This window comes from Rousettus aegyptiacus, unplaced genomic scaffold (genome assembly GCF_014176215.1).
Source record: "Rousettus aegyptiacus isolate mRouAeg1 unplaced genomic scaffold, mRouAeg1.p scaffold_m13_p_14, whole genome shotgun sequence".
In the NCBI taxonomy this organism is placed as follows: Eukaryota; Metazoa; Chordata; class Mammalia; order Chiroptera; family Pteropodidae; genus Rousettus; species Rousettus aegyptiacus.
This window is the reverse complement of record NW_023416289.1, coordinates 33,219,356-33,244,319: the sequence shown is the minus strand read 5'-3', so window position 1 is coordinate 33,244,319 and position 24,964 is coordinate 33,219,356. Positions and strand designations below refer to the sequence as shown.

At 44.0% G+C, this 24,964-nt stretch overlaps 1 protein-coding gene across 4 annotated transcripts; it reads left to right on the top strand.

The window, feature by feature from the left end:
- Positions 1-507: 507 nt before the first annotated feature.
- On the top strand, positions 508-17,837 carry NPHS1 (NPHS1 adhesion molecule, nephrin). Of its 4 annotated transcripts, none has more exons than XM_016119760.2 (29): positions 508-1,049; positions 1,147-1,362; positions 1,439-1,561; positions 1,770-1,898; positions 2,418-2,499; positions 2,867-2,970; positions 3,158-3,285; positions 3,374-3,545; positions 3,729-3,886; positions 4,146-4,290; positions 4,393-4,517; positions 5,698-5,884; positions 6,103-6,232; positions 6,419-6,591; positions 7,034-7,174; positions 7,255-7,395; positions 7,913-8,034; positions 8,982-9,153; positions 9,252-9,408; positions 9,504-9,655; positions 11,025-11,136; positions 11,220-11,401; positions 12,913-12,969; positions 14,501-14,620; positions 14,758-14,782; positions 14,888-14,963; positions 15,168-15,261; positions 15,359-15,474; positions 17,412-17,837. In XM_016119760.2, exons 1-29 carry the CDS (start codon positions 965-967, stop codon positions 17,541-17,543), a joined length of 3,756 nt encoding a protein of 1,251 aa, XP_015975246.2. In that variant the 5' UTR covers positions 508-964; the 3' UTR covers positions 17,544-17,837. The 4 variants fall into 4 exon arrangements, with proteins under 4 accessions (XP_015975246.2, XP_015975245.2, XP_015975247.2 ...); XM_016119759.2 differs by having other exon boundaries at positions 2,352-2,499; XM_016119762.2 differs by having other exon boundaries at positions 512-633.
- The last annotated feature ends 7,127 nt before the right edge of the window (positions 17,838-24,964 follow it).

Here is a 24,964-nt window from a genome sequence, read left to right as displayed (position 1 = left end):
ACCTTAGACACTCATACACACTCTCTCTGCACATGCTTTCACAGATAACGATTCACTCTCACCTTCCCCATGCTCACTCACATGCACTTCACATGCACCTTCGCAGATATCTGCATTCTCCCAGTCTCTCACACACACTCTTGCACACTCTCCAACAGATCTCCCTAATGTCACTGAGGGGATATTGTCTACTCAGAGAAGAAAGAGACTTGCCAGGGCCATGTACCAGGGCAGGGAAGAGCTGGGGAGTCCTATCACCACTCTAGGCCCAGCTCTCTGCTCCCCATGCTGATCTGGGACTGCCTGGTCTGATCTACTACACCCCTTTATCCCTGGTGCAAGCCAAGCCGTTGGGGTCATCGGGGCTGAGGAGGCACTGAGGAATATGTCTGGCATGTGCTGACAGGGGATTTCACGCTACAGCTGGGCCGGGAGGAGCCTATTGGGCAGAGGCCTGCAGCTGGAGATTCCAGAGGGTGCCTGGGGGAGGTAGCAGTGTGAGGAGGACAAAATCAGGCTGGGTTCAAGAACAGTGCTCAACTCTGCCAGTGACTTCATCAGCCTCATCACTCTCCTTGACTCATGGGCCTGCCAGACTCTGAGCAACGGGTCTTCCCAGAGAGGATGTGAGTGGTAAGAGAAAAGCAGGGGTGAGCATAGCAGGAAAGAAGAAGGAGAAATAGAGATTGACGGGGAGGGAGATAGAAACTTGCTTGGAGAGAGAGTGTGCCTTAGGGAGAGATAGAAAGACATGGGCAGGAGGAGAGATAGTAGAGGAGACTTAGAGCAGGGAGAAATATAGAGAGGGAGCTAGGAAGAAAGAAAGAGGGAGAGACTGACTGATGGGAAGAGAGAAAAATAGAAGAGATAGGAGAGAGACAAAGAGAAAAGCGAGAGACCGAGACATAGGGAGAGGGACCCGGGGAAAGCCAGAGGCGGATCCAGGACGCAAGCAGTGGACACTATGGGAGCTATAGGCAGAGGATCTTGGATGGCTCTGAGGATCCCCATCCAGACTCGCTTGCTTCTCATGGGGCTGCTGACCACAGGTGAGTGGGATCCTGGCCTTGTGACTTAGCGTTAAGAGGCCCTCATTTCCCGTCCACATTCTCCACACAGACCCTCTTCCCTCTCCTATGTTCCCAGGCCTGGCCCAGTTGCCAATCACTGCCTCAGTTTCTAGAGGCTTCTGGGCTCTGCCTGAAAACACAACAGTGGTAGAAGGAGCTGCTGCTGAGCTGCAGTGTGGGGTCAGTGCCCCTGGCAGTGCAGTGCAATGGGCCAAAGATGGACTACTCTTAGGCCCTGATCCTCGGATCCCCAGCTTTCCACGGTACCACTTGGAAGGAGACCCCACTAAAGGTAAGGAATCAGAGCCTGAGACCCTGAGCCACTAGCAGAGGCTGACTGTGGCCCTGACTTTCAGTCCCACTTGCAGGTGAATTCCACCTGCATATTGAAGCATGTGACCTCAGCGATGATGCAGAGTATGAGTGCCAGGTCGGCCGCTCAGAGACAGGCCCTGAGCTCGTGTCTCCCAGAGTGATCCTCTCTGTCCTGGGTATGAGTGAGAGACCCCCATGATCCATGAGTCTGGACTTCCAGCCCTCTCCTACCCCATAGCTCGGAAGTCCAAACCCCCAACCTTTCCTTCCTTAGATCTGAGGTGCAGAACTGATTTCATGAGTAATGAGACTTATATCCTTCTATCCTTCTATCCTTATATCCTTCTCGGGGGTGGCAGCTTACCCCAGACTCTTTTTCACCAGTGCCCCCCAAGGTGCTTCAGCTGACTCCTGAGGCAGGGAGCACAGTCACATGGGTAGCCGGGCAGGAATATGTGGTCAGCTGTGCGTCTGGGGACGCAAAACCAGCACCTGACATCACCTTCCTCCAGAGTAAGTGTGGGTGAACTGCTGGGGACAATGTGAGACCAGTGGAGTGGGGCTCAGTGCCCTCCTAAGGGCCCCAGAAAACATTACATTCCTGAGACGGGGACATAGGCTTGGGGAGATGCTGAGGCCAGTGTAGGACCCAGTGGATGGGAGAGGACATCCAAGGAAAGGCACCCAGGAGATCACAGGATTGCTGGTCTGGGACTCAGGGAAAGGGCTGAGGCTCCTGACAGAGATATGGGTGTTATCGTCAGTGCAAAAATGAGAAGCCGAGGTAATGGGGGTGAGGGAAACACTCTGGAAGGAGGGGAAGGGACAGGGGACAGGAGAGGCCTAGGAGCCAGTCCTGAGGACTCCGGGATTCAAGGAGGCTTGAATGTGTGGAGGGAGTGGAGTTAGTGCTTTTTCTCCAGACCCAGGAGACACGGGCAGTATGTCCACTCTGAAAGCTTTCAGGCCATGCTCCCCAAGATCTACCTTGGGGAGAACCTGGCACCCCTCCAGCCCTCTTGTTGCCCCAAGGTGGACAAATAATTTCCGACATCTCTGCTAACGTGAATGAGGGGTCCCAGGAGAAACTCTTCATCACAGAGGCCACGGCCAGGTATGGGAGTTTGGATGCCCTACCCTCAGCCTGACCCCCAAATTTCTCCATGAAGACTCCATGTCTCAGGGATTCAAGCATGGAAACTTGGGTCAGATATGAACATCCGGGACCCAATTCTTTATCCTGACAATCAAAAACTTCTTCATGGTAACCCCAGTTCCAGAGTACCAAGTACAAAGATTTTGGCCATATGTGGGTCTCTGGGACTCCAGTTCTTACTGTTGACCCCCCAAATCTCTTCCATGGAACTCCATATACTAGGGAAAATCAGCATAAAGACTTAGATCAAGTGTGAGGACCTCTTAACTCTAACTCTCCAAATTTCAGATGATGACTGACTCTAGAACTCCAACTTCCCACATAGGGTGACACCCCAGAGCTCGGATAATGGGAAGTTACTGGTCTGTGAGGGGTCCAGCCCTGCTTTAGACACGCCTATCAAGGTCTCAGTCACCATGAATGTTCTGTGTAAGTGGAGAACTGGGTTGGCTGTGGGCACTAGGGACAGGAAGTAAGAATCAGGGGTCCTGGGGAACACAGGGATTATGAAAGGTTCCAGCTCTCAAAGAGAAATGCAGGTGTTCAAAGGGAGATTGTGGAGCCTGGAAATAATGGATGGGCTCCCCAGGCCCACTGAGTGACTGCTGCTCCCCAGTCCCCCCAGGACCGCCTACGATTGACTGGCCAGGCCTGGAGGAGGGGCACGTGCGAGCAGGGCAGAGATTGGAGCTGCTGTGTGTGGCCCAAGGAGGGAATCCGCCAGCCACACTGCAGTGGCTGAAGGTGAGGGCAGAGGCAGGCATGGGGGTGAGGAGGAAGGTGAGAGCCAGGAGCTGGCCTTGAACTGGCCCGGTCTTGTCTCTTTCTCCAGAATGGCCAGCCCATATACACAGCGTGGGACACAGAGCATGCTCAGGTGGTTGCACGCAGCATGCTAGTGATGAATGTGCGACCGGAAGACCATGGGGCGAGGCTCAGCTGTGAGGCCCACAACAGCGTATCTAAAGGGGTCCAGGAACGTGGGGTCACGCTGCAGGTGACCTGTGAGTCCTGGTGCCAGCTGCCCATCTGTCAGTCCATGCCCCAGAGACCCATCTGCTTTTGCCCCCAAATCACACCTGTCTGATGCCAAAGACTTCATCATCTGTCCCCAGATCCCTGTGTGGGCTGGTCTGTGAGGCATCCAGCCCAGCTTAGTATCCCTCCTCTGTCTATCATCCCTGCAGTTCCCCCCAGTGCCATTACCATCCTGGGATCTGCATCCCAGTCAGAGAACAAGAATGTGACACTCTCCTGCATCACCAAGTCCAGTCGCCCACGGGTCCTGCTGCGATGGTGGCTGGGCTGGCGGCAGCTGCTGCCCACAGAGGAGATGATCATGGACGTGAGGCTAGGGCCATGCTCCTGGGTCTGAGGGAGGAGGGAGCTAGGGGCATGACTCCTGGATCTCGGAGACGAGGGGTCCAATAACTTGGATGCTTTTGTCCTCGGGGAGCATGAACTGGGACCTGTGCCTCCTGGGTCTGACGAAGGAGAGGGTGAAGATGCATCATGTGTCCCTGCTGGGGTCTGGGGTGGTCTCAGACCCCTAGTACCATGGATGAGGGTGCTCTAGTCCCCAGGCTGAAGCTCTTTCCTGCCAGGGTCTTTATGGTGGCCACATCTCCGTGTCCAACCTGACGTTCCTGGTGCGACGCGAGGACAATGGTCTGACCCTCACTTGTGAAGCCTTTAGTGAGGCCTTCACCAAGGAGACTTTCAAGAAGTCACTCACCCTGAACGTGAAATGTGAGCCCCTACCTTTGCCCCAGGGATGGCTCATGCCATAAAGACCCCACCCTTGGGCCCCAGCCCAGAGAGTAAAACCTCTCTTCCTGGCTTTCTCCACAGATCCGGCCCAGAAGCTGTGGATTGAGGGCTCCCCGGAGGGGCAGCACCTCCGGGCGGGGACCCGGGTGAAGTTGGTGTGTCTGGCCATTGGAGGCAACCCAGACCCCTCCCTCACCTGGTACAAGGTCAGTGCCAAGCAAGGGCTGTGCAGTGGCCAGGAATGTGGAGGAAGGATGAAGGCATATCTTTCCTCCAGAGTCTTGGAAAATCTTGGAAAAATCAGCACTTCTTGAAAAATACTGGAGATTTTGAATTTTGGTAGAAATTTGGAAAAGACACAATGCCATAATAATTTAATGGAAAATTCTGGTAATTCTGGGAAATCAGTGAGCATTCTAGCTTAAAAGAAGGAATTCTGAATCAGGATTGGGAATTCTAGAGAAAAGGCAATTAATGTCATTAAAATTAAAGGATATTCTGATGAAATCTCAGAATTCAGGTGAAGTGGCAGAGATTTTAGGGAAAGACTAAGAATTTCAGGAACAAAGACAATTTGGGGAAAGACTAGTAATTTGCAGAATACTGAAAATCCATTAATATTAAATTGAATTCTTGAAATTTCAGAGTAAGTAAATGAAATTCTGGTAAAAGTAAAAGAAATTCTGACAGAATTCTGGAAAGATCTTTGGACGTTAAAGAGCTAGTGGAAATTCTGGGGGAAAGACTAGGTGTTATAGGAATAAAATGGAATTGAATTGGATGGAATTCTGTGGAAATGCTAAACCTTTGGGTTACACAAAGGATTCTAGTAAAAGATAAAGATAATAAAAGAATATTGGGGAGGGATTCAGAAATCTGTGGAAAGACAATGGAATTAAGGAAACGACCAAAGGAGATTTTTGGGGGAAAGTGGAAATTTTAAGAAAAAAGAACTAAAGATAGGGAAAAAATGAAGGAATTCTGAGAAAAGCTTGAGAATTCCAAGGGAGTTTCCTGGAGTTTGTGGTATTTGGTAAATGTAGCTGAAATGGATTTTGAGGAATGGGGTTGACGGTTGGCAAGAGGCATTAACAATTGCAGGCCTGAGCAGAGGAGGCAGGGCGTGGGGCGAGGCGCTGGACTGGAGGCGGGATCAGTCTGCAAAACCGCGGAACTCTCGCGGTCCAGGTTAGGCGGGAGAGATTCCCGGTCAGGGGTGATCGATTCCAGTCCCATTCTTCTGCCCTGGCCGGGTGCCTGCGGAAGGGGGCACCTTTCCCTCATCACACAGACTTTATATGGGCTGGCGGTGGTCAACTCAATGGGGTCAACTCAGAGGGCAATAGCAGGGCTACCCGCAGTCCTCCAGTCTGTCTCCGCCCTCAGGACTCGCGCACGGTGACCGAACCCTGGCCGCCCCAGGAGCCGCGGCGGGTGCAGCTGGGAAGTCTGGAGAAGTCCGGGAGCACCTTCTCTCGTGAGCTAGTGCTGATCACGGGTCCGTCGGACAACCAGGCCAAGTTCACGTGCAAGGCCGGCCAGCTCAGCGCATCCACGCAGCTCGTGGTGCAGTGTGAGGGCACGCACGGCCGGAGTGGGTGGGAGGGCTTGGCCTCAGCCGGGAACTGAGCCAGAGCTGTTGAGGGGACCAGTAGATGCTGCAGAGTCAGCACACGCACTGGGCCGGTCAAGGGACGCTAGGCTAGGCCGAGCCTGGGGTTAAGGCGGAGCGGAGGGAGTTCGGGCCTTCCCTTCACCTCTGAGCCTAGCTCCTCTGACCCGTTCTTAAAGTTCCTCCAACTAATGTGACGATCCTGGCCAACGCCTCAGCGCTGCGCTCTGGGGATGCTTTAAACTTGACGTGCGTCAGCGTTAGCAGCAACCCTCCAGTAAACTTGTCCTGGGACAAGGAGGGGGAGAGGTGAGAGTGAGAGTGACCCTGCCTCTCCCTGGTTCTGGTCACGCCCCCTTACCTTCCGAGTCCCGCCCCACCACCGCCACCCCGCCCCAGCCCTTTGTCCTGCCCAATACCCAGCCCACCTCTGGCTCTACTCCCACCCCCGCGCCAGCTCTGACCTTACCCCACCCCACCCCGCCTGGTCCGCAGGCTGGAAGGCGTGGCCGCTCCGCCCCGGAGTGCCCCATTCAAAGGTTCTGCCGCTGCCAGGAGCGTCCTTCTGAGAATTTCATCCCGTGACCACGGCCACCGTGTGACCTGCCGCGCCCATAGCACCGAGCTACGGGAAACCGTGAGCGCCTTCTACCGCCTCAACGTGCTGTGTATGTGTGTCGACCTCTTGGTTCCCTCCTTGATTACCACTTGAGTCTTCACCTTGATACTATCCTTGAGCTCCATCCTAAACCTTAAAACTTTCCTGAACTTCATCCTGACTCTGGCGCTGCACCAACTCCTGTCTTGCCCAAACTCCATCTTGCCTTTATCCTCTATCCTAATCCCCGACTATGATCCCTGCCTCCTGAACCCTCTTTAAACCTCCATCTTTAAACCTAAATCTGGCCTCTACCCTTTTCTTAAACTGGATCCTAACTTTTATCCTTAACCAAACCCCTAAGCTCAGTTCTGAACTTAATTGTTACCTTGTCCACCTTAAATCTAGCCCCAACCCCGATTTTAACCCTTTACACCTGTACCTGATCTCAAAACCATTCCGGATCCCGATCTTAACAACAATTTTGACTCCCGGCGGCACCACCTCCGCAGACCCTCCAGAGTTCCTGGGGGAGCAGGTGCTCGTGGTGACTGCGGTGGAGCAGGGCGAAGCACTGCTGCCAGTGTCGGTGTCTGCCAACCCCGCCCCAGAGGCCTTCAACTGGACGTTCCGGGGCTACCGCCTCAGCCCAGGTGTGAGAATGGGCATGGAGAGGGGTGCAGGTCTTTGGAAAGGGAGAGCCTAGCAGGCCTCTTATCCCGACCTCTCTCAGCTGGTGGCCCCCGGCATCGCATCCTGTCTGGTGGAGCACTACAGCTGTGGAATGTGACCCGCGCTGACGATGGCCTCTATCAGCTGCACTGCCAGAACTCGGAGGGCACCGCCGAAGCTCTAGTGCGGCTGGATGTACACTGTGAGCCTCTTCTCCCATCACCCTAGGAAACTAGGTAGCCCTGGGAGCCCCACCCATCATGGAAACCACACCTACCCAAAGAACTTTGCCCACTGTGGAGTCTCCTTATTGTGGAAGCTCCTCCCACCCAGGGATATTCACCCATCCTGGAAGCCTCTCACTCTGGTCAACAGTGATGGAAACATGCTTACTTGGCTACACTACCCACAAGAGAGATCCTATGTAGAATCTGCCCAGATAGGGGACCAACCTACACACAATTCTGGAAGTCTGGACCTACTCATGTCACCACAGAGGCACAGTAGAGAGTGAGAACCACCTCACTAACCCTGAGAACAACTCGAAGTTCTCCATATAAAGTGCAGACTGTGTCACGCCCATAACTTTCCTGGACACCTCCAAGATACCTCTCCCACCTGGGACCCCCTCCCACCTGGGATCCTCTCCCACCTGGGATCTTCTCCCACCATGGCCTGTTGAGGCCCAACTGCCTCCTCCAAACCCCTGCCTCTTCCAGATGCTCCCACTATCCGAGCTCTTCAGGACCCCACTGAGGTGAATATTGGGGGTTCCGTGGATATAGTCTGCACTGTTGATGCCAACCCCATCCTTCCGGGGATGTTCAACTGGGAGAGATTGGTGAGGATCCAACTTTTGGTAAAAAGGGGTGGGGCTGGGAGATGTGGTTTCTTGACTGTGAGCCCCTTGGGAGGAGGGGTCACATCTATATGATCTCGTATAACTATATATGTCACAGCATGCTCAAGAATTAACTGTTGAATGGAAGATGAATGGATGGATGAGTGGATAGATAACCAGGTGAGTGAGTGGGCAGGTGGATGGATATATGGAATGATAGGTAAATGGGTGGATGAACAGTTAGATGGATGAGTGGATGGAATAACAGATGGACAGAGGGACAAGTGAATGAATGGATAAATGGATTCAAGATGAATGACTAGATGATTGAATGAGAGAAATGAGTTGGTAAATGGATTAGATTAGAAAGTAGATAGATAGATAGATAGATAGATAGATAGATAGATAGATAGATAGATAGATGATAGATAGACAGACAGACCATTAGTGTAAAGATATCTGTGGAAGGATGAAGGATCAATGAATGAATGGATGGTGGGATGGAGAGATGGATAAATAGGTAGCTGGATGAATCAATGAACAGAAGCATGTACTTATGAGTGGTATATGTATGAGTGAATAGATAGGGAGGCTAGGTGGAGAGATGAAAGAGAATAGATGAATGGATTAAAGGAAGATAAATAGTTGGATTAATGAATGGATGAACGGATGGAAGGAGAGGTAGATGAATGGGTGGATAAGTGGATGAATTGATGAATAGGTGGATGGCTAAATAGATGGATAGATAGGTGAATAAATGATTCCATGCATGAATGGTTGGATAAATGGATGGATGGATAAATAGATGAGAAGAGGAATTTTTTCTTTGCTAGCTCTGTAAAGAGTGATAGCGGCTAGGAAAATAAAACTACAGAAGGGACCCAGTTTGGAGGATAATGGAGCTAGGGCAAGACTGGGGGCCATCTCCCTGAATCTTGGGCCTCCAGGGAGAAGAGGAGGAGGACCAGAGCCTGGATGATATGGAGAAGATCTCAAAAGGGTCCACAGGGCGTCTTAGGATTCACAATGCCAAATTGACTCAGGCTGGTGCTTACCAGTGCATTGTGGACAATGGGGTGCCACCTCCAGCCCGAGGGCTGGTCCGTCTTGTCATCAGATGTGAGTAACACTCATATCCCTGGCTTCAAGGCCTGCCACTAAACCCACAACTTTCATATCCTTCTGCATATCTCATTTTGACTCCCAACCGCTCCTAGTTGCTCCCCAGGTGGAACACCCCACTCCCTTAACTAAGGTGGCTGCAGCTGGAGATAGCACCAGTTCTGCCACCCTTCACTGTCGTGCCCGAGGTGTCCCCAACATTGTCTTCACTTGGACTAAAAATGGGGTCCCTCTGGATCTTCAGGATCCCAGGTGAGTCCAGGCTCAGCCAGGTAGCACTCCAGCCCCAACTCTGGTCCCCCAGCCCCAGTCACTCTCTCTGAGTTCCTGCCACAACTCCTCTCCAGGTACACGGAGCACACATACCACCAAGGTGGAGTCCATAGCAGTCTTTTGACGATTGCCAATGTGTCTGCAGCCCAGGATTATGCCCTCTTCACATGCATAGCCACCAACCCCCTTGGTTCGGATCACACCAACATTCAACTCGTCAGCATCAGTATGGTGGGAGAGGGCTGTGAGGGTGTTGGGAGGGTGCTCCCTGGGTTAGTCCTCAAGTCTCCAGTTGGCACTGGCAGTGTTCCTGAAACCTGAGGAGTGTTTATAAGTAAGAATGGAGTTTTTGCCTGACCTGAAAATCCTAATGGAGACTGGATTTGCAAGGAAACTCATAACAAAGGGGGAGGGAGGGGAAAAAGAGGGAGAACTTATTGGTACAAGTAACTTAAAAGTAGATTTTCAGGAGTCACTGGATCTAGGTTCAGCTGTTATCAAGAACTCTCCATCTGTTAGGTCTGATTTTCTCTATGTTGTCTTTATTCTAAGGCTTCTCATAGTGGGCTGTTATTCTTGGGGGAAATATAATTTTTTCTCTTCCTAACAGTGGTATAAAAGCACTAGAATTAAGATTTGTCAGCTCAACCTGGCTCCCAGCTCTGAATCAACTATGTGGTCAGGGGAATGTGATACTCTGGTTGTCCAGGCCTTGTCATATGTCCATCCTCTAAGAGGTAGAGTCACTTCCATTGGAAGCCTGAAAATGTGGGCAAGTGTTTCTCCAAAGAATATTCAGAGCTCTGTAACCAAGAGAAATGAGGGGAATGAATATAAGCACAAAAATTCCACTACAAGGAACATATTGTCGATCCTCATTATTTGTAGTCTTTATTTGTAAATTTGTCTATTTGCTAAAATTTATTTGTTACCCCCAAATCAATACTCACACTGCTTTCTCAGTGGTTAGTGACATGCACAGAATGGGTGATAAATTTAAGTCACCCAATGAACACATTCTCAGCCTAGGTAGAACAAAGCCATGTTCTGCTCTCTTGTTTCAGCTCTCATACACAAATAAATGTGCTTTTCGAGATCTATTTAGTGCCATATACTTTTGTGCTTTTTGTTAGTGGTTTTGCTATTTAGAATGGCCCCCAAGCATAGAGCTGAAGTGCTGTCTGGTGTTCCTAACTGCAAGAAGGCTATGATGTGCCTTATGGAGAAAATACTTCTGTTGGAAAAGATTTGTTCAGCCATGAGTTATAGCACTATCAGCTATGAGTTTAATGTTAATGAATCAACAAGATTTATTACATAAGGTATCTTTAAACAGAAACAAACAAAACAAGATCATGTAGTGATGGTTTGATAAAAATGTGACTACAGGCTTATAGGAACCTAAGCCTGCATTTTCCCTGGAAGCAGTGGTTTGGTATTTGCTAATTCAGTATGCACAATGACTTTATAGAACATAACCACCATGAATAATGAGAATCAACTATATATTTAAAATCATTCTTAGTTATATCTGGAAGAAATCTTCAGAATATTTCTGTATCCTCTGACTACTCTCCCTGTTCTTTTCCTTAAAGGCCGCCCTGATCCTCCTTCAGGATTAAGGGTTATGAGCATGACCCCATACTCAGTGGGGCTGGAGTGGAAACCTGGCTTTGATGGGGGCTTGCCACAGAGGTTCCAAATCAGGTGGGTCCTTATTAAGGCAGGAAGGGGTGGCAGCCAACGGGGCTGGGGCACCCACCTGAGTGATTGCCTTCCCTCTCATGTAGGTATGAGGCTCTGGGGATACCAGGGTTCCTCTACATGGATGTCCTACCACCCCAGGCCACCACCTTCACACTGACTGGGCTGCAGCCTTCTACACGATACAGGATCTGGCTACTGGCCAATAATGCCCTGGGGGACAGCGGACTAGCTGACAAGGGATCCCAGATCTCTATCACTACCCCAGGTGGGAAGGGACAGTCTTGGACAGTTTGAAGAGTTCTGCAGAGGACTTAAAGGGTGATATGGTGAAGTCAGTACTGTTAGTCCCTTTTTACAGATGAAGAAACTGAGGTCCAGAGAGGTTAAGCAATTATCAAAGATCACACAGCTGGAAGGGGATAGAGATGCGGTTGAAACTCAGGCAGATAAACTCCAGAGACTAGATTTTAGTCACTAAATTATACTGTCTGAATGTAATTAGTGACACAAGGGAAGTTAGAAAAGAGTTTGAACTGAATGAAAATGAAAACCATGGGGTGCAGCTAAAGCAGTACTTAGCAGGGAATTTGTAGCATTGAATGCACATATTAGATTTAAAAAGAAAAAAAGAAAGGCCTTGAATTAAGACTATAAGTTTCCATCTTAAGAAACTAGAAAAAGAAGAGCAAATTACACCCAGAGTTAACAGAAGGAAGGAAATAATTAAGGTAAGAGCAGAAACTGGCAAACTCAAAAACAGAAAAACAATAGAGAAAAATCAATAAAATTGAAAGCTACTGCTTTAAAAAAATTAACAACATTTATAAAGTTAAGCAAGGCGAAAAAGAGAGAAGACACAAGTTAATCAGGAATGAAAGAGGGAACATTACATTAAGAAAATAATAAGGAAATATTATGAACAACTTTATGCTAATAAATTCAACAACTTTGATGAAATGAACAAATTCTTTGAATACGACTAATGAGAACATTTAGGCTCTGATGGGCCCTGTAGTGTTGTGGTTAATCACAGAGGCTTGTTCAGACAAGCCTGGGTTCCAGTTCCAGCTCTGTCAAGTCCTAGCTGTGAAACCTTAAGCAAGTTACTTAACCTCTTTGAGCCTCAGTTTCTAAAAATAGGGTGTGCCTTAGTTTCTGAAAGTAAGGTCTATCTCAGACAGTTGTGAAGATTCAATGAGTTAATACATCTAAAGTGTTTAGAACAGGGTTCTGTATGAAATATGTAAGTGCTAATTTTTAAGAAATGTCTCTGCTGGCCTTCTGTTTACTTTGCCCCATGAAAGCACCCTCTTTCTGTCTTTCTTTTTCTGACAGAGCAAACTTTTACCCCATGGAAATAAGGACCCTTTTCCATCCCTACAATCTTCCTTTCTTTCCCTCCCCCCATTCCAGTCTTCCATTTAAGAACTAAAGTATAAAGTACTATACTCATTTCCCTTGCTCTAGAACTTATTCCCCTAATTAAGAGATCCTGAGAGTCCAGAATCTGTTTTGGTTAATTTAAAAAATTAACAACTCAGGTTGACAGGAACTTGCACACCATAAAGCACTCATCAATAATTAATATTATAGACATTAACATGGCTATTAATAATATCAGCAATTTCCAGCTCTTTTTGAAATATGCTTAAGGAGCAATAAGTCAGTTCCTATGAGTTACAAAATAAGATGAAAAATTTAATAGGAGACTGAGAAATATTTAAGGCTTATCCCAGATTCTTGGTGTTAATTCACATTCTCTTTATCCACCCCCAGGTCTGTTCCAGCCTTCTGGAGAACCTGACTACCAGCTTCCCACAGAGCAGCCTGCAGGCAAGTCCTCAATGCCCTGAAAACCCCTTTCTCTCCTGAGAATAGAAGTTTCCGGTCTCTAACACTGCCCCCTCCACCTATAGACACAGCCTCTTATGACTTAGCTTGTTCCTTGTAGGCCCTCACTCATTTCCTTAGTTCTTTCTCTTGTGTGGATGTGATAAACTTTCTCTCTTCCCAGTTCATTTTAATTCTGAAAGAATTAGCTGATCTCATGCCATGTGCATAGCCTGTATCAGTTGACTTTTGCTGCATAGCAAACCACCCTAAACATGGGCAGTTATAACAAAAAAACATTATTTCTCATGATTCAATGAGTGGCTGAACAGTTCTGGTCTGGCTACAGTCAGCTGGCAGCTCAACTGAGACTGCTTGTTCCAGGATGGCCTCCTCTTCGCGTGTCTGATGATCTGGCTCTTGGTTGGGACAATGGCGATAACTGGGCCACATTTCTCCCCCTAGAGTTTACATGGAGGTGGGCACAGGAGTCCCAAGAGCAGCAAGAGAGGGCAATCTCCAATTTACAATCACATTTTTGAGCTTCTGATTCTGTCACATTTGCTATTGTCTCAGTGGCTGAAGCAAGTGACATGGCTCAACCCAGAGTCCATATAGAAGAGACTACTCAAGACTATGGATACAGAGAGAAAATTGTGACCATTTTGCAAACAGTTCCCTTCAGGCCCTGAGAAGAAGGTTGCAAATGATAGAAATTCCACTGTTGTCAGCAATAAAAGAATTGCTTGGCTCTTGAAATTAAAAACTCCAAGTACGGCTAGATTTAGGTGCTCAAAATTTTCACCAAGTACCTACTTATCACTCTCTCAATTTTGCCTTCATTGCTGATGGCTTCCTTCTCAGGTTCCTTTATTAAGAGTACAAAGAAGTTTCACACACACCTCCAGCTTTCATTTCACTTCTTAACCTGTAGAGATGTGTCCTAAGTGTGCTGATAAAAATCCACCTGGAGTCAAATGCCAGTCTATGAACCAATCACTGTGAAAAGAGGGATGGGTACTGTGTCTTCCATGGAGTCCTGCAGCACCATACAGACTGAGACCAGGGTAGTGGCTGTTTCCTCAAAGGGAAATGAGTGTTGTTAGAAAAAGATGGAGCATGGATATATACTTAGAGGGATTTAGTCTTGTCCTCAGGGATACATACAGCAGAGGAATCTGATATTGTCTGGGATGTAAGTTTGTGCGAAGAAGTCATTTGAAATGAAGTTGGAAGGATGAATAGGAGTTGAGAAAAAAGGACATTTAAGAGCAGACATTTGACTATCCCAAGGCTTAGAGGTGTGTTTGCCTCAGTGATTCTAGAAACTGCATGGTTAGTGAGGCTGGAGGGTCCAACATCTGAGTCTTTTTTGATGGTCAAGGCTGGAGGCATCAGAAGGGGCCAGATCACAGGTCCTGAATACTCAGATAAGAAGCTGAAGCTCCTGCCTGAGTCCCTACACAGAGTACCCTGCTCTAGGCCTAGAGCCAGTTGTTGTGGACTCACTGAGGTGGGTACCTTCCGCCCTCAGGCTCCTCAGAGCTGCCTCTGCTGCCTGTGCTGTTTGCTGTTGGAGGTCTTCTGCTGCTTTCTAATGCCTCCTGTGTCGGTGGATTCCTTTGGCAGCGGAGATTGAGGCGTCTTGCTGAGGGTGAGGAGACACTTGTCCTGCTGGGATGGAGGCTCGAGGGTGATGGGGATCCCTAGGGCTGATGCATATTGAAGGTTTCCGGGGCCAGGTAGGCTTGAGGGGAGTGTCTCTGATTTCCTTTTTCCTACTTCTCTCAGGCATCTCAGAGAAGACAGAGGCAGGGTAAGTGGGGCAATTTTTCTGTAAGAAAGGCTCTAAGGGAGGCTTGGGGGTGACGGACATCAAAGGATCAACACCCAACTGCCCTCCATACTTTCATCCTGGAAGGTCAGAGGAGGGCCAGATCAAGAATGACTATGAAGAGAGCCAGTGGACTGGAGACCGGGACACTCGAAGCTCCACGGTGAGTGGGGGTGCTCCTGACAGCCCTGCTGATGGAACTGACAATGACTAAAATTCTGCCATTAGATTCAGGTTAATCATTGTCTTTTCCAGGAAGTAGGGAGTCAGAGGATGAAAAACACTTTATCTGTCTTTTGTTTTTTTGTTTTTGTTTTGTTTATTTGTTTGTTTGTTTGTTTGTTTTGCTGGGGGTGGATATTGACAGCTTAGCACAGCAGATGTAGAGCCATATTATCACTCCATGAAGGACTTCAGCCCCCAGCTGCCACCAATGCTGGAGGAGGTGTCTTATACCCAAGGTGAGTTATGACCACATCAGAACTCCCTCCACTTATAGCTACCCCTGACATCTGCACTGGGTGCCCTGATCGTCCATTCTTTCCACTCCAACTCCAGGTCTCACAGATCTTGAAGAGGAGGATATAGCCTTTCCTGGGCACCTTTATGATGAGGTGGAAAGACTGTATGCCCTGTCTGGGGCCTGGGGACCCCTCTATGATGAAGTACAGATGGTGAGATTTATATCAATGGAGGTCATTCATGGCTAGTTCCATAAACCTGCATACTACTGCTTATATTAGTCAGGGTAAACTAGCTGCTATCTAAGACAGGCCTGGCCATAACTGCCTAAAGAAGACAGTCTGTTTCTTTCTCACATAGTCAGAGGTGAGTGGCTCTGCTGCATGTGGTTATTACAGAACCCAAGTTCTTTCCATTGTGGTCCTCTGCCATTCCTTAGCATATCATCCAAGTTTGCATGGATGGGCCAATTCACTGGGGGTTTCAAACAGTGGGAGAGGGAAAATGAGTGTGATGGAAGCACAACCCTGCCTTATGGTTTGGGCTTAGAAACTGTACACTCTACTGGTGAGAACATAGCCACATGGTCACACCTAACTGCAAAGGAAGCTGAGAAAGGTAGTCTAGCTTGGCAGCTATATGCCTCACTACATTTCCTATTACCATTGGATAGTTAGCCATCTCCACTACATCAGTTAATCAGAGATACAGAGAAAGAGGTTTTTTTTGCCCACTCAGTTGAAAAGTTGAAGCATAAAATTGTCTTCAGGCCCACCCAGCTGGACTCAGAACTTCCTCCCTAAAGATGTCCCTAGAAAATCCAGGTTTCTATGTTACTAGATTAGAAATCTCAAAGAAAGAGAATGCCTTTTCCCCCAATATCCCCAAAGCTCCATTGTTTATTGGTGTAGCTTGGGTTACATTCTCATTACTGAACCCCTGAGGCAGGATGTGCTAATTGGACAGGTCTGGATCAGTGCCCACGCATGGCATCAGGGAGTGGGGACCAGGCCCACTCAATCTGCTGGACTGAGTGGAGAGGGGCAGAGAGCCCAGAGAAAAGTGAACAGAGTGGCTGGGCAGGCAAAAACAGCAGACAGGTACTTTGACCATCAACTACCCCCCACCAACTGCCCACAGTAAGGGAGGTGGGGCAGAACCCCTGACTTTTGGTATGGCTTTAGCTAATGCTGGGCCAAGTATTTCTCTCTGTAACATTCATTGTTCCAGATGGTGGAAATGAGTGTAAAATGCTGTCCGTGGTGCTGAACCATATGTGCCCTCTAAAGCACAGATGTAGTCTGCATACTTTTTTGGTGAAGGACCAGAGAGTAGATATTTTGGGCTTTGCAGGACATACTGTCATCAAAACTACTCAGCTCTGCCATTGTAGTGTAAAACCAGCCATAGACAGTACATGGACAAATGAGTGTGGCTAAGTTCTAATAAAACTTTTTTTGAACACTAAAATTTGAATTTCATATGTCACAAATATTATTCTTTTGATATTTTCCCAGTGGTTAAAAAATGTAAAAATGTCATTAGCTCTTAGAAAGTACACAAACAGGTGGCAGACCATATTTGGACCATGGGCAAGGCTGCTCTAAAGTTTGCTGAGCTGAAAAAATCATTTCTCCCAATTTTAGGTCAATGCACATTTCTAGTAAGAACCACTCTACATGGCATATTTTTTCTTTTCTATCTTGATGAGAAAATGTTTTGGAAATTCATAAGACTAATAGAATCATGACTCACATTCCACAATTTCCATAGCTGACATTATGGGCTTTTAAAAGTTTCATATTTCTGACATTTACATTATTTTTCTGACAGGAAATCATGAGATATCTTGGGCTTGCTTAAAAATAGTCCAGTTAGTGTGGGTGGATGATGAAAATATAAAGCTATAGATAAGTCAAGATTGACAAAGTGTTGATATTATTAAAGCTCAGCGATGGGTACATGCAGATTTATGATAAGTATTCATTATAATCCCTATCTTCTTTGTATATGTTGGAATTTCCCCATAATTGTAAGGTAAAACATTTTTTTTTCTTGGAAGTTAAGAGTGATGTGTATCCCTAGAGCTCCAGTGATGACCCAAAGGGTATCTCTCTATGGTTCTAACTCCACCTTTGTTTCTTGTCAGAGCCCCAGTGACCTCCACTGGTCTCAGGACAAGTATGAGGATCCAAGAGGAATCTATGATCAGGTGGCAGGAGATCTGGACACTGTGGAACCTGATTCTCTACCCTTTGAGCTGAGGGGACATCTGGTGTGAGGAGCTTCTCAACAGCCTTTTCTTACACCCGCAGGACATAACATTCCAGTGGTCCTTTTCATTCCAGCCTGGGATGAGCTCATTAAGTGAGCTCCATAAGATACAAAGGGACTGGACTTTTTCAGGAGAGGACATGGAGGGGTGTGTGTAAGTGACAAAAGATGATTTAAGCTGGTGTCAAAATATAAAGAAGGCTCCTCCTGGGGTTGGTTTTGGAAACTAAACTTCTTTAAAGGGACACAGTGAACAGTGAATTGTAAAAGATATCTAAATAATAAAATTTGTTTTGAGGGTTTTATGCTTTTTAAATTAAATTTTCATAAGTGAGAAAAGGCATATTTAAAAACTCAGTTCATTTTGAGTTTAACTATATAGCTAATAAGAAGTGGAATTTCTAAACTATTGTTATGTTCTACTTGTTTTATTATTCTCTACAGTTATCTAAAACATGATGTATAAACTATGACACACATGTAAACATAAATAGACTCTATAGAAAATAAAATATGCTATCAAAATGAGCTAGGAACAAAACAATACAGACTATATGATTTGCCTTACAGAAATTCTAAACAGACAGTTAATCTATGGTGACAGAGCAGATCAGTGATTGTCTGGGGGCTATGAGAAAGGAATTGACTGTGAAAGGGCTTGGGGGAATTTTTGGAGGGTGATGGAAGTGTTCTATATCATGATTGTTGTGGTGGTTACATAGCTATAGAGATTTGTCAAAGATTTTTGAACTGTCCATTTGAGTTCATTTTATGGTACATAAGTTATATCTCAATAAAGGTGACTTTAAAAACAGTCTCCACAATAAAGCAGCCCAGCAAGAGAATTCTTCTTCCATATATTGAATAGCAGGAAAAGATAACTGAGAAATTTATTTCCATGGAGAACAGAATATAGTTAACTATAATCTTTCTTTAGTTCTTCACTTCTACTTTATTAATAATATTATCAAAATTGTTTAGCTCAAATGCTTTCCCATATTTATTTTTATCACTATAAACCCAAAATAAGTTTTTACATCATAGCACTTGAATACACAAATCAGGAAGGTTCAAATTATTTCCCTTTAATTAAAAAATAACTCTATTTTTAAAAGTGCATTTCTAATCGTGCATTTTTCTTTTTTAAGAAGAAACCTATAACATTTTGCTTCCACATTGGCTAAACAGGAAAGATGAATTTATTATCTCTTTTAACTGATAATTCCAGGGAAGCGTTGGCTTCAAGCACTGTTGGATCCAGTATGGAAACAAAGCCATGAGAAGTCAACCTCTTTGTATCTCTTGGCACTATTTTATCTGTGTTGACTTAATTCTCAGGTAGACTCTTCATTTGGTAGACAAAGATGAGTACTTACAGGTCTAGGCTGGCATTCCACAAGCTCAGTAGCCAAAATGCCTCTTTTGCCAATACTTCTGGAAAATCCTGAAATTCATCAGTCCAGATTGTGTTTTACACCCATTCCTGAACCAATCAGTGTGGGCAGGGCACAAAATGTGCTAATAATCCAGGTCCTGGGTTGTTCCACATCACATAAATTATTTAAGTAAGGCTCTCCAAAGGAACCTCAGGCTGTTGGGTCTTTGCATGTAATTCCTACTTCCTGTTTTTCATTGTCTGAATCCATGTAGCAGATATCTATTGCTTCTGTCTGACCAGAATCTAGTTCCTCTTAATTTATATAGATATTGTTGAATGAGACAAGTACTCGATTATACCAAGCCCCTGGATTCAGCTGAACCTGAAGTCAGAGGTACTCTTGGACTATAAATCCCCATCCCTGTTAAATCAACCTGAATGGTGTCTTCAGTTACTTACAACCACAAATTACCCTTTTCCTAAAGTCAGTTTGAATGTAGTTTTTAGTTAACTGATAAAAAAATGAATAATTTACAAGGGGCAGAAACTCATTCAAACTAGTAGAGCTAAAATATCATTTATGTTACTAGTTACTAAGAGAAAAATATTAATTTTACACTGGAGGAAACCTGACAGATGTCATCTTAACCAAATGGTCAAAGTTAATTAACATTGCCAAGTGTAGAACAAATTGACATCATGGGCCTTCCGATATAAAATATTCAGGATACAACAGTATGTTAGTGATATTCCTGACTAAAGTGCATAACCTAAATCTAATCATGAGGAAGATATTGAAATTGAGGGATATCTTAAAAATAACTGGCCTGTGATTTTCATATATGTCAAGGTCATGCAACGCAAAAGAAGACTGAGGATTGTTTCAGATTAAATGAGACTAAAGGGACATGAAAACTGAGGACAACACATAATTTCTATAAAGGGTATTATGGGGACAACTGGCAAAATTGAATAAGAAATGTGGATTAAATAATAATATTGTATCAATGCTAACTCTATTGTACTACGATTCTGTAAGAGAATGCCTTGTTCTTAGGAAATGTGAACTAATATATTTAGGGTAAAAGAGTATTGTGTTTTCAATCTACATTCAAACAATTGAAAAAAATAATAGGATAAAACAAACGTGATAAAATGCTGACATTTGGAGAATATTAGTGAAGTCTATTAGAATTGTTTTATATCATTCTTAGAACTTTTCTGTAGATCTGAGATTGTCAAAAAAAATTATATAAAAAGTGCATTGTAAGGGTTCATAACAATGTCATAGAAGCAAAAAATAGGAAGTACAGCTGGATCTCATGGGTTGTGTAAATCTTTCATTGGTCACACCATCTTCTTGTCTGCAACCCTAAACAGATTGCTTCCATTCTCCTATTGTAGATACTTAGCTTCCCTCCTTGTCCATAATTATTGCTTGGACATCATAATTATGTAGCACTTGAATACACAAATTGAGAATTATTTGTGTATGTCCCTTTAATTATTTCCCTTTAATTAAAAAATCATTCCATTCTTAAATGTGCATTTTAATTGTGCATTTTTCTTTTCTAAGAAGAGATACAGAGAGGTTGACTCCTCATGGTTTTGTATCCATAATGGATCCAACAGTGCTTGTCCATAATTGTTGCTTGGACTGCCCAAGTTCTAGAGCATCTTGAAGCCAGTACCACACAGTTGCTTGACTCTAAAATGTAATGCCTATATTCCAAATTTCAGACAGGACAAATTGGATTGGCCCACGTTGAGTATAAGAAATGAAGAATATCTAGAACTGGAGGAAAATGAAAATACTACCCATCAAAACCTGTGGGGAGTATCAAAAACAGTGCTTTGAGGGAAATCTATACCCTTAAATAATTATGCTAGAAAAAGAGAAAGTTCCAAAGTCATGAAGTGACTATCTTAATAAACTAGAAAAAGAACCATAGAATAACCCCCGCAAAAGTTCACAGAATAAAAAAATAAAATAAATTAATAAAAAATGTAAAATAAAAATTCTTTTTAAAAAAACCAACACCATGTTCTCTTAGAGTAATAAAACATACAAATCCGATTACAGTAAAAAGAAACTCATCAAGGTTATGAATGAAAAGGGCAAGGTAGCTATGAAAAACAAGGATTAAAAGTAAAGTAAGAGCTTTCAGTCCTAAACTTTTTTTGTGATACTAAAGCAAGCTCATAGATTGCGTGGTGTGTGTGTGTATGTGTGTGTGTGTGTGTGTGTGTTGCCATAACAACTCTAAGGTGAGGTGTCAGAGGCCAAGTAGAGTGAGGGATATGTACAGGAGGGCTGCCCAGTGCAGGCTGTTAGAGTCTTAGTGTAGTGAAAAGGACCAGTATCAGGACAGGGGTAGTGGCAACAATGTGAGATCAGTTACATACAGAGGGATTGATCAAAGAAATAAATATATTAATGATAACCAGATTGTTCACTATTGGAGAAGGGGCTTTGCATGGACCAGAATGCATCATGAATCAAGGATAATGGTTAATCCATATGGTGTCCCTGCAGTCCAGAAGAAAAAAGATAAATAGAAGAAAACAAAAATTCTCAGGCACAACCATGTGCTTATGGAAATGTAAATCAATGCAACTTCTTTGCAAAAAACTATTTGTATCTACTAAATCTGAACCTATGCATTACCCTTTGACCTGTAAGTACACTCCTAGGTATATAACCAATAGATGAAACAAAAACTAGAGACAATCCAAGTGTCCATCAAAGGAGAATAGATAAATTCTATATTCATCCAATGATACTATGGCATTGAGAATAAATGAACTACTGATATGGATAACAAATGGACGAATCTTAAAAAACATAACATTTTTTTTAGACCAAAAGTTAATATATTTAGTACACAAACTATTATCGAGGAATAAAAGAAACTGACTATCCTAATGGAAAAATAGGCAAGAAGAAGCAAGTCCCAAAAGAAAAAAAAAGTGGAAAATAAACATGTGGAAACATATTCAATATCAAAGAAATACAAAGGGAAATAAATGTAATTTTTGCCCATGAGGTGATCAAAACTTAAAAGGAAACTCATATGCAGTGTTAGCAACAATGTAGCAAAAGAGGCCACTGTTGGTGGGGTATAAATTTGTAACTTCCCTAGATTTCCATACCTACGATTAAAGCCAGATAGATGTGCAGACATTTATGGAAGTATGCTAACCTCTGCAATATTTATAACAGCACAGAACTGAAAACAACCTAAATGTCTATCAGTATGGTAACAGTTAAATAAATTATGGTAAATTCACATAATTAATTAAAATGGACTTGTGAATTATATTTATTTACCTAGGCTGATGGACATTATTTAAAAAAAATTTCAATTACAGTTGACACTTAATATTATATTAAGTGTCAAGTTTCAATTGTACAACATAGTGGTTAGACATTTATTTAACTTATAATGTGAGCCCTCTTCCTGATAAGTCTAGTACCCCCCGACGCCATACACAGTTATTACAATATTATTGGCTATATTTCCTATGTCATATTTTATTATTTTTATTTTTGATACTTTGTTTTTGATTTTTCAATTATAGTATTATAGTTAACATTCGACATTATTTTAAATTAGTTTCAGGTGTACAGCATAGTGGTTAGACATTCATATAGTTTATGAGGTGATTCTCCTGATTAGTCTAGTACCCACCTGGAACCATACATAGTCATTACATTAGTGACCATATTCCTTATGTTGCACTTTATATGCCCGTAACTATTTTGTAACTACCAATTTGCACGTTTTAATGCCTTCGCTTTTTTCACGCAGCCGCCCACCCTCCTTCCATCTGCAACCATCAGTTTTGTTCTCTGTACCTATGAATCTGTTTCTGTTTTATTTGTTCATTTATTTTGTTATTTATATTTCACGTATAAGTGAAATCATATATTTGTCTTTATCTTATTATGCTTATTTCACTTAGCATAATAACGTCTAGGCTCATTTATGTTTTCTCAGATGGTAAGATTTCATTTTTTATGGCCAAGTAATATTCCATTGTATATATATACGACCTCTTTTTTTATCCAATTGTCTATTGCTGAGCACTTAGGTTGCTTCCATATCTTGGCTATTGTAAATTGCACTGCAGTGAATATAGGCATTCATATATCTTTTTGAATTAGTTTTCTAGATTTCTTTAGATAAATACTCAGAAGTTGAATTGTTGAGTTATAAGGCCATTCTATTTTTAATTATTTGAGGACGCTCCAAACAGTTTTCCATATGGCTGCATCAATTCGCAATCCCACCAACATAGTATGAGGGTTCCTTTTTCAAGTCCTTACCGACACCACTGCTGCTTCTTGATTTATTTGTGATAACCATTCTGACAGTGTGAGGTGATATCTCATTGGGGTTTCAACTTGCATTTCTCTGATGATTAGTGACTTCGAGTATCTCTTCATATGTCTGTTGGCCATCTGTATATACTCTTTGGAAAAATGTCTATTCAAGTCCTCTGCCTATCCCTATGCTGTACTTTACATCCCCATGACTATTTTATAACTGACAATTTGTATTTCTGAATCCCTTCATCTTTTCCATGCAGTCCCCCAAACTCCCTACCATCTGGCTACCATCGGTTTGTTCTCTGTATCTATGAGTTTGTTTCTGTCACAAACGTAACATTGAATCAAAGAAATAAGGCCCCCGAGGAAACATATTGTGTAATTTCATCTACTTAACGTTAAAAACAGGCAAAACTAATTTGTGGCACTAGAAGTCAAGGGTGGTCATTTTTGGGAGAGAGAGAGAGTGGTTGCAACATGCCACAAGGAGGACATCAAGGGGACTGATAATGTCATTTCTTGACTTGAGTACTAGTTATACAGGTATTGCCACTTTCTGAAAACTTGTCAGATTGAACACTTGTAATATGGGCACATTTCTTTTATTATTATAATACACGCCATCTCATTTATTCTTCACAAAACTGTATGAGATAAAGATTACTTTCTCCACTTGACTGACAAGGAAACAGTCTCATAGAAGTTAATTAACACACTTAAGATCACTATCTATTTAAATAGCAGAGCTGGGATTGAAAATCAGATCTGTCTGATTCTAGAAACCATGCTCTGTTCAGTCCACAATATTTCTTTTTAAGTAATTTATCCAAAATTACATAATAAGGGATAATAGAACTGGATTCAAAACTGAGTGCAGGTGCACTGGATCAGGTTTGAGCAGAATCTCCACATAAAGTCCAACAGCACAGCTTCTAGCACTAACCAACAACGTCCTAAATTTTTTTCTGTCTTTTAGTGCTAGTCCTGATTTATTCCACATACTCAATCTTAACTGAATTACAGGTTTGCTTTCTCTTGAAACCTGTAAAACTTCTGAGGACAAAGGCATATTTCTTTTTGTGTGTCATACATCATTAAAATTTTACATCATATCTCATAGGTGGCATTATGTTTGAAATTGTGGTTTTCCGATATGGTGAACGGCCTTTGGTATCCTACTGAACAATAATTTTTTTTTCATTCTATTTATACCATAGTTTCATTTCACAGAGTCACTATATTGTCAACCATGTCGTGTATGTATGCGTGTTATATTAAGAATTTCATATAATTATAAAACAATTATTACCTACACGGGTGCCTTGAAGGACATTTTCAAGTTGTTCAGGAGGCGGAGGCAGTGTCCCGCATTTCTGATCCTTGACCTCTAAAAGTGTAGCGCCCTCCAATCAATGTGGCAACCAATAGCGTTTGTGCAAATTTCCATGCTTCCACCAGGGGGCGGTACCGCCCCGTTTGAGACGAGCCAATCTAGTCCGAGATTCTAAATAAGCGGTCCTATACTTTGGGTCTGGAGTTCAGCAGAAACCTCTGTGCTAGAGATAAAAACTCCAGTGGTGGTAAGAGTGTCCTCTGCACGTAAGTGATCACCAAGCCCCGATATTAAAAGCTAAGTAGCTGTGCGGGCATGCGGGCGTAGAGGACGCAGGAGCACAGTGTGCAGAGGGATTTTCCCAAAATTGTTGCTGGAGAATAA